General features: G+C 35.3%; 1 protein-coding gene across 1 annotated transcript in view; it reads left to right on the top strand.

The window, feature by feature from the left end:
- The window catches only part of LOC142351710 (dynein axonemal heavy chain 3-like), a 282,726-nt gene extending 275,715 nt beyond the window's left edge, over positions 1–7,011 (top strand). Inside the window, exons 82-86 of the mRNA XM_075403853.1 lie at positions 716–839; positions 4,124–4,275; positions 4,590–4,766; positions 5,120–5,230; positions 5,901–7,011. Coding sequence (XP_075259968.1) covers positions 716–839; positions 4,124–4,275; positions 4,590–4,766; positions 5,120–5,230; positions 5,901–6,113 — 777 coding nt within the window. The 3' untranslated portion in view covers positions 6,114–7,011. The remainder of the gene's footprint in view (positions 1–715; positions 840–4,123; positions 4,276–4,589; positions 4,767–5,119; positions 5,231–5,900) is intronic.
- Positions 7,012–10,362: the final 3,351 nt, after the last annotated feature.

Consider the following 10,362-nt stretch of genomic DNA (forward strand, 5'->3'; position numbering starts at 1 on the left):
TTATAATCAATCAACTGTGTTTTGAAAGTCCCGTTCACTTAATTTATTTCAGTTCATTTTCTCTTTCTGCGTCATCTTCGTCAAGTCCCAAGCAAAACTTCTCCATCCTCGCTGATTTAATTAAAAAATATATAAGTGAAAAAATCGTGAAAAGAACATTGAAAGGCTATGAAATTTTACATATTCTTCGTAAAAAGGCACTAATTGATACTTTTTAAAGTAATTTTATCTCAGATCACCAATGTGGTTATTAGTGTTAAATACTTAAAGATTTTAGATAGTGTTCGAGAAGGTTGGATTGCAGAGGAAATACCTTCTGGGACGCAAAGTTGGCAAGTCTTTGCTTTGTGACGCTCCGTCCTTTTTGACGAATTTAACTTGCTCCATACAATACTGTATGAAATTATTAGCAATAATATCGAATTGGTTGGAAATCTTTTGGTTTAATAAGCATTCATCATAATCACCAGTTCCTGCAGTTGCCTGTCATGTGCTTGACCAGTTCATAAACCTTGCGAAAAAAGCCGTGACGACGTTTTGCCACCAAAACGTTGTTGACGGGTTTGCTTGCAATCTTTTCATCCACAATCTTGACAAAGCTCTCGATTGATGTGGATTGAGTAAAATTTAACGCACTTTATGTTTGAAAGAACATTAAATGAAAACTAGATTGTAGATGTAAACAACATGAATTGAATCACAAATTGTGTTTCAGTTCAAGTACCCTGTACAGTACGATGAAAGTATGAACACAGTACTGCTGCAGGAACTGACCAGGTACAACCAACTTCTTCTCATAATCAGAAACAGTCTGCAGGAGATGGAGAAAACTGTACATGGTATGTACATTGTGAACTCTCAGGACATCCATCATTGCATTTATACATATGTTCAATGTCTTCAATTATTCTCAAGTGAAGTTGTTTTTAACAATTGTATTAGTCCTGCTGGTCTTTTTCTATGCGATTTTTTGTACTAACAACTTTTCTCTTATCGTTTTTTTTTTCATCTGACGCATTTGACTTTTTGTCCTCGGAAACGGTAGAAACCCAGGTAAAGCCCGGAGGCGTTAAGTTCTCTTACAGCCTTAAAGCTCAATAGTCTCTAAGTTTGCAATTCACCAAAACTGTTTAAGAGACATGAGTTAATGGTTTTATCAAACTAGACTGGTTAGAAAAAACTTGCTAGACCGCTAGATATGCAGTCCGTCTTATGCAGGGTAGTCTGGTCTGATAAAAGACAAATCGAAGGCAAGAATATATGCCTAAGACCTGTCGAGTGCTATAAGTCTCACTTTTAAGTCGGGGGGCTAAAAGAGTTAAATTACAAAAGAATAATATAAAAGTACAGGTTACTAATCACCAGTTGCGTTGTAGTATTATCGGGATGAGCTGGATGACCATTGTTATCAACCTTCTTGTGTGTTGATGAATTGTTAAATCGATTTAAAAAACTTAGAAAAATTTACTGAAATAATTGTTGTTAATTGTATAAGTTGTGTACTGTTTAAGCAGTATATATTCGAAGATGTTCTAGTTAAAAATTTCTTTGAAGGAAAAAGAACCGTTTTCTGCGGTTATCTGTGTGTTCAATAATAATTCCCTTCCTGCTTCTTCTCCTCAATAATTTCGTTGAAGCATTGGGCCGATAGGGGTAGGAAAACCACGTTCACGTCCATAGTGAAACGGTTGCCTAATTTTCCTTTTGGCCGAGAAATTGAGAGAATTAACTCTGTTCATCTCATGAAATTATTATTGCTTTTTCCTTTAAAAATAATAAAAAAGCGGGAGCCTTTTGAGCCTGTTTCAACCTTGCGTAGGCGCCTGATATCTTTCCTTCTGCTTATTAAAAAACCAGATGAAAGGGAGGTTTCTGTGGGGGCAACTATTGCTTTTCCCCTGATCCACCTGCATTGCTCTTAGTAATTTCCCTGCGTTGCAAATGTCACTCAAAATGCAGGGAAGTTAAGCAGTATTATCGGCGCCTATTTAAATTTAGTTCAAGTTCCAGTTTGAATTTGGTCCTGGATAATCCAGGCCTAAGCTTGAGGCTCGTTTAGTAATTAGAAATTAAAGGTTGAAATGTTAAAATATTGTTAGCCTAAGCGCGCGTTAATTTGTTCGGCGGGTGCTAAAAGTAGTGGTAGTTAACGCGCTAAAGTATGCGGCGGATATGCCGGATTAATTATCCGCTCTTAATTCAGTGGCTCTAATACTATAGTGTGAATTATGGTATGGTTCTTAGAGTTTGACTTCCTCCCACTTACATCAATGGTTGTTCATGATTTACAATATTTTAAAAACTAAACTTTGGCTGATGTAATAGGTATTGCTTTCAACCGATCTGAAACAAATTTTTTATTTATGTTGTTCTTTTTGTTCATTTTTTGTGTATTTTTTATTGGAATGATCAGCTTGAGCTTTCACACTAAAAAGGGGGATAAAGTATTATAGAAAAATAGTTTTCCAGGAAGCAGTTCTAATAGAACCCTATTAATTGTAAAAATTTATTACTTTCTTCTTTCTCACTTTCTCACTAAGGTCTAAGTGGCTATCTACCAAAGGCCATCCCCATTTGAATTTTTGTTTTTTTTTGTATTTATATTTAGTCATGCAAAAGTTGAGAAATGTGAGTATTCGTAAGCCGTTGCTTTTTATGCCTTAATGAGAATGCCGTTTCTTTAGAAAAATCTCTTCAGGTGATGCAATTTGACTTCTTATTCAGCTTTTCACTGATTTTCTCAAATGGCGTTTTTTGTCAAGGGTTTCGAAATTGTATATGTGGATTTTCTTACACTTTATTTGAGGTTTATGTTCTTGTTCGTTATATACTTCTTGAAAAAGAAAAGGTTTATCTGATTTTACTTATGAAGTTTTTCTTTACTTTTTTTATTCATGAGTTTTAAATGATTGTTGAACAAATGAAATGGTCTTATTGGCAACAGAAAATGTGGCAAGCATCAATGTTACGTTGTTGAGATCAACCCCAAAAATTTTGTGTCAATATCTGAACTGTTACTTTGGAGTGCTTTTCTGCCCCAAAATCAACTTTTGGTCTGTTTGATCTGATCGGTTATCACATTTCCAGACCAAATAGGCCAGCAAAGGTCAGCAAAACTAAGTACTTGTAGTTCTTGTTTTTGTCACATATTTGCACGAACCATATTTCAAGATGAGAGTTGCAAATGCGCGTGGAAACTGGTTACACTAAGCAACTTCAGTTTAATTTTGCTTCAAAACTGGACACATCTGTACTCATTTTTCGAGACAATGACTCGAACATTTTCCCCTCCTTAAGTCACTTGTTTTCATTCTAAAAGTAACTCATTTCACGTCACCCTTTTGCACGGTTATAGTATCCAATTACCGAAACAAAAGAAAACTTAATTGCAGATTATTTTCAGAAAAGTCACTCTCGATGCTAATGGTGGGTTAGGAAGACAATTAGTGGTTTTGAAATTACCCATAGAAATGTTGACAAGAACAATTAAGTCTTTGAATTTGGTCATTACTGATAAAATTCGGCTAATAAGGTTTTAAGCGGATTACATTCTCAAAATGATGAAATTCTTCTGTCAATACTAGTTGCAGAATGTAAGCTTTTTTTATAAGATATAAGTAACTCAATTTCAAGTTTCGTTGAGCTATATTCCATGGCTGAAAATTTTTAATGAAACGTGAAAATTGGGACCAAGTGGATATAGAGCAATTAAAACAGCATTTCACTCTCGTTGGTATGAACCAGGAGCTGTAGAGTCTGTTTCATCTAGCCAAAGATCTAGGTCAAGGTCATTTTGTATGGCCCTTAGAAGTACCTAGATAATTTTAGTCTGCAATAGGGTCGGCTTTAGTCTTTTTATTCTAGCCCAGGGTTGGGTCTGGTTAAGCCGATCTCTTGTTCCTGGTCGAGAGTCCTTATCTAGGGTCTTTTTGCTGTGGCTCAGAGTCTGGCCTTAAGTCTGTCGATACTGCCCCAAGGTGGTAAAAGTTTTCTTCCATTTGGCTCATTGCTGACCTTGGGTCTCTTCGGTTGGACCTTACCTTTCATCGACCCAAGTCCGTCTGGCACATACCTGTTTTGGTCGAGGTAAAAGAGTTGATTAAAGATGAATGTGTATGAACAGGGTATGTGGTGCAGAGTGCAGTGATAGAGGAAGTGTACAACAGTGTGTTGATAGGCAGGGTCCCTATCATGTGGAGTGAAAAGAGCTACCCCTCCACTAAGCCACTCGCATCCTACATCATTGACCTCGTCCAGCGCATCGACTTCTTCCACGTTAGCATCGATGGTTTTTGGATTCTATTCAAGGGTATTGCATTGTGACCCGCAAAGTTGATTTTATAGGTATGAAAAAATTAGGTAATTTTTAATTTTACAACGTCAGATTACGCCACAATACAATTGATTTTTGAGTCATCTGGTTCTCCACATCTTTAAGAAAAAAACACGAGCTTCCAATTTCAACCTTTTTATTAAAAAATTCTTTCAAAATGACAATTGCTTAAAATTGTTTTTTCGCCAGAAAACTGCTATAAAAAAGTTTTAAATTATCTTTGGGAGTATAATTTAAATTTATCTGGTCTATTTAGTCCTGGATCAAGTACGGCCAGCCCAAAGTGTTCTGGCTATCTGGATTCTTCTTCACACAGTCCTTCTTCACGGGTGCACTTCAGAATTACGCCAGAGCACATCGTATCCCCATTGACCACCTGGGATTCAACTATGAAGTGATTCAGAGACAACAGAACGAAATAGAGGCCAGACCTGTAAGTCTATTTGTGAAATTGTATCAACTCAAAAATCAACTCGGGTCACCGCGTCTTTCGAATGGATTAAATCGAGACCCCTAATAACCGGTAGCTATTATAGTGAAATAATAGCACCCACCCCGTTCCAATAGCCCCAAAGATGTAACAATGCGGGTAAAATTGAGAAATTACATATCCAGAAAATTTCCCACCTCTATTTCCTGTGTGGAAATGATGGAAAAAATGGGACGATCGTGGGAACTTGCCGAAAATTTTGAAAAACATCGCACCGAGTTATTTCCATGTGCGGAAATCCAAATTATATTTCTATGAATTTATCAATTATTTTTAAACTTGTTATGTGATTGCAGTCACGTGGTGTGTACATTTCTGGTCTGCATCTGGAGGGGGCTGCGTGGGACCATGAAAAGTGGGTACTGACGGAGTCGATGCCCAAGGAATTATACGTCCGAATGCCAGTGGTACGTTGAACAGTATAATTTTGAACAAGTGCTACGAATAACACATATACTAATAGTAATGCTATTTATACATTTATACATTATACATTAATTGTATGTAACTCTGGGGCGATGTTCTTAAACTGCTTTTTATCAGGGAAGTCATAATATAAAGTTTATATTAATTTTGGATCCTTGTTAGCCCGACCATGCGATAAGTCGACAATTTCAGCCCAGATAAGCGTCATATACGATTCTTGGAAACGATATGGCATTAAGAATCTAAGTCATATTCTTATCTACAAAGTTTAGTATTACTATACCTAGAATAATTCACAAAAATCAGTTGAGGTTGAAAATGTTCCAGACAATTTGAACGACTGTAGAGTTTGTATTGAACATCCGTCAAGATCAACATTTATACATGTCCTTGTATCAAGATAAATAAGTGTCCTTGAAAATTATAAGAGCAAATCAAATCGTAACATCATTTCTAACGACATTCAATATAGGTTCCATAATCGCTATGTCCACTTAAGTATTTCGCAATGATTTTGATTTTATTTTTATTATAGTTTTGTATTATTTTATCTGATAATTTTGCTCAACATACATTTTTGCAGGTCTGAGTCTACTATAGTCTGAAGAACAAATTTAGGGCAATTAATGATTCAAATTTTGATCTGTTTAGATCTGGGTAATTCCGCGATTGAATGAAGACGCAAACGAGGATGCCCAGCTCACGTATAGTTGCCCAGTGTACAAAACGAGCCGGAGGAAGGGGGAGCTATCCACAACTGGACACAGCACCAATTTCGTCCTCTCGGCCGAAATCCCAACTGACCGATCTGCTATTCATTGGATCAATAGAGGAGTCGCTCTGTTATGCCAACTGGACGACTAAACAAAAACAAGATATTCATAGACATTTCATGACAGCAATTAGAGATCATTTCTAGCAAATGTCGCGACCTTAAAATTGGATCAAACGGGACTGCGTTCGTTCTACGGCATTTGTGTGGCCCCAGAAATGAACTTAATTTGCATTTCGAAGCAAACCAGATAATAAAAAACAATATATCAAAAAATCATGGAACCAATTAGAGGTCACAAACTTAAGAGAGGGTTACATGAAACTCAACCATATGTGTGAGAACACAGATATTTTCACGTTTTTGAGGAAATAGAAGTCAAATAATCGCCTTAAAACTTGAACACAGCAGTCACTGAAAATAAATTTTTTAGAACTAAATAAAACAAAGACGTTTGGTTCCAATAAGAATCTGATAGATTGACGTAGAAAGATAGTGATTTTATATCAATCAGTGACTCATGTTGCTTCAATTTTAAAATTTTAGATGTCACGGCTCATGTTCATACAATCATTATGACGTAATTCTGACACCGATTTGGATTGTCAAAAACTGAACAAAACTCATCAAAAGATCGGGAAGAAACTGAATCTTAGATGTTAAGAACGTTCCAAAATCGCAAACGGGTGGGAGAAAATCTATATGATGTTTATGTGAAATCAATTTTGCTAACCCCAGAAATCGGGTTTACACTGAGAAACTGATTGAAAAAAATTGAGAAACTTCTGAACAGATTTAATTGGGATTAAATTTTTTGAAAAATCTTAATCCTTAAAAAAATATCTTAAATTTAATGTCTCATATCCCTTATGCAAATGCTCGGGTATCTTTTTGCGTAGATGGAAAAGAGTGCTTTTTATTTATAGTTTAACTCAGGGACCTTTCCTATTACAGGCTCCCAAATCCCCAACTTAGTGGTCATATAACGTATAGCCCCCGCCCTCCAAATTATAGTTACTGTTTAGTAACAATAATTTGGAGGGCGGGGGTTATAATTTCATACGGCTCATAGGCCATAAAGGGTGGCTTTAATTTCATACGGGGGCTTTAATGCGGAAAACCCAGAGCAAAAATTCAGAGCAGTTTATAACATAACATTGTGCAATCAGATCAAATCACAGCAGTAAATCTTAACTTTTTTTGACATGAAGCTTAATTTGAGTATGGTAAACTTATCCTCTTCGTTTCTCATGAAGACAATCGTACCTTCATTCGTGTAAATTGATTTGTCTAATTGTAAAATTGTAAATTTAGCGATTGACAGATGTAATTATTTTGTTATCATAATTCAACTGTACTGCTTCTCCAACAACATTGGACTTTCATTATCCAATATAGATTTATTTTTTCGACCACTTTTATTGCGACTTCAGAAAATTTTGAACGCTTATACTCATTTTTATCTTACGGTCGGTTTGGGTGACTTATTTTGTTGAAAAACGCAACTATTTGCTCTCGAAAGATGTTTAAAGCAACAATTGTAAACATGTGTGTACTTTATGCAAAATTTGCGCTTTTTTGCACCCTTGACCATTTTTGCGCTTTTGTTCTAAAAGATTTTCGACTTTTTGAGCAACTTTTTCATACTTGAATTTTTGCATTTTTGAGCTATGTAACTTGATCTCTATCTGAAATAAAATCTGCTGCAATCATAAAAGCAATTGTGAGCGATAACGAATCAACGCTATTGAAGCTTAGTGGTACAGTTGTTCTGAACGTAGTAAAGTAGCTATTCTGGACGTCCGCGTTTCAAACCACGGTTCCGTCTGATGTTTTGTTATACCCATAAAGCATTTTTAAGCTACCTTCCACCTAGATTAAATTGCCCCCGCCTGTTGTTTGAGAGCAATTTCTCCAACGTTAGTCGGTGTATGATCTTTTAATCAGTAAACAAGATTTAGGTTTTTAGTAATTTTGCTCAACTTCCTTCTGAATTCAGTTTTTACTAATTTGGATAAAAATAAGTTTCATGCAAACTTTCAATCACGTTTAAGGGGTGCTCAATAAAGTAGCAAAATGCGTGCTTTGACATGAAAGCTTGTTTTTGTCATTGAAACTCATGTTGTCGTTTGTATGCTGCAGACTCTTTTGCTGTCTTTCAAGATTGGGTGACCATATTTACTGTGGTCATGTCATGTGGTTACTGCATAAAAAAATACCAATTGGAAACGCGCATTTGTTTTGCGCAAATTATAAAACAGTTCTTCACAACATCCTAAAGCCAATGGTCGGGGGACAAAACTTATTTTGCCAGTTAGAAAGATTGTTTGTCAGAAGTGTTTCTGGAATAAAAAATTGTTCCTTGCGCACGAAAAAGAATATAGACATTTAATTTTTGCAAACGAAGCTAAAACCTCCTCATACCACGAAAAAATCCCTGGAACCCCAAATTTATGAGAATTTCTTTTTACTCAGTTTTCTAAAAGAATTATTGTTGTTTAATCAAAGTGTAATTGTTTGCAAAATAAATTAACACTAAAAATGGGATGATTGAAAGTTTTTAGGCCGAGCCGGAAACTAGAGGAAGCAAAATCAAAATTGCTAAAATTACTGTTTTTTGCCTCATTTTTCAAAATCTCGACAAAATTTTGCGGCCGAAAATCTTCAATTATCTCAAAACACAATGGCATGATTTCCACTTATAGATCGAACTCGAAAATGAACTCTTGTGCAAAAGAAAAAATTTTCTTAGATATTTCCTTAGAGATAAAAAGCTATAAAAATTTTCTCTCATCGATTTTTCTCATTCCCAAATTTTACATTAACCCAGGACCCAATTTTAGGAAACTTTCTGTTTTCTCAAAATCAATTAGTGGGAAAATATTTTCTTGTGAAAAAAATTTTCACATTTATCAGGTTTAATAAAGTTGCTATCCAGATGATTCTATGAATCTATGGGATCTGGTGTTCCTTCCGTTCAATTGCTTATGGCTTTTGTAAAGTGAAAAACAATGCAATAACTGGATTTTATTTCAAAAAATTCAGTTTAAAACCAAATAAGAGTTTTTTACTGCTTATTTGAAGAGTTATTACCGTTACCGAATATAAGAAAAATTCAAAAATAGCATATCACAACAAAAATCTTAAGTTCCAAAAAATTAATTAATTTTTCTGCGGATAAACCCGTCAGTAATATTTATAGAGCTATTAGCAATTCCTTCAAATTTTTGCAGAATGAATGAATAAGTATCACGGAAAGTATGCAGAATGAATAAATAAGTATGACTGATTATCACGGAAACACTCACAGTAGCCATTATTGTATGACCATCTGTAAGAGATGACCATCCCATAGAAAAAACCCTTAAAAAATTAGTTTTTCGTTTGATGATCACTACCTGAAAGGAGGAATATTGAAAAACATTTGTGGGCAATTCTCAACGCTGCGATAAGGGATTTTTTCTTATAAAAGAGAAAACAACTAAAAAAATTTTTAACTTTAATAAGTTAAAAAATTTTAGTTGTTTTCTCTTTTATAAGAAAAAAATCCCTTAATGCAAGCGATTTTTGACTGTGTTCAGCAAAAGGTAGTAAACGCTTTGAAGTGGAAGTAGTTTTCAGGCTGATGGGGCATAATCCAGCTCAGATCTCATCAGAACAACTGGGGTGGCACGAAACTATTGATGGGGATACCAAAATATTGAGACTTAAATCAGCTCTGATCAGAAGCATTTGAGTTCCGCACGGGGGATGCCAGACTGGGGGATGCCACACGGGGGATGTAAACGACAGTACACACGCAGCTTAAAATATCAATCATTTAACTATTCAAAACAGACAGTCACACAACTGTCAAACCAATTCAGCTAATTGTTGGTGAAATAAACAAATCTGAACGTTTGTGATCTTACTTAAAGATTTCTAGCAACCCGGAGTTACTTGAAACTGGGCAAAGTGCTGTTGCTCTCTTTTTAATGTTGCGGGGTAAAATCTCCTACTTCTCCGGACAAACTTGACTTCTCTGGATGATGTCTTAAACTATAGTGAACTAATCATAATATCGGAGAGATTAGGTATACTCAAATGTCCAGTTTGCAAAGACTCCACTGATAGTTATTTCACCCAAAACTTAATTTTAGCGTAAATATTTTTGCTAATTTTGAATCACACAAATCTTTGACATTATACCGTATTATTATATGATATGAGAGGAGAAAAAAAGAACTGTTCAATTAGTTCGGCTTTCAATTTTTTTCTTGTTCAGAATTTGGTACCGAAGGAAAGTATTGTGCCGTTGTTTGAAAAATGAAGCTGCATGTCCTGCCAAATATTTTTTGGTAT

The sequence above is a fragment of the Convolutriloba macropyga genome, chromosome 13 (assembly GCF_964194025.1).
Source record: "Convolutriloba macropyga chromosome 13, txConMacr16.3, whole genome shotgun sequence".
NCBI lineage: Eukaryota > Metazoa > Xenacoelomorpha > Acoela > Convolutidae > Convolutriloba > Convolutriloba macropyga.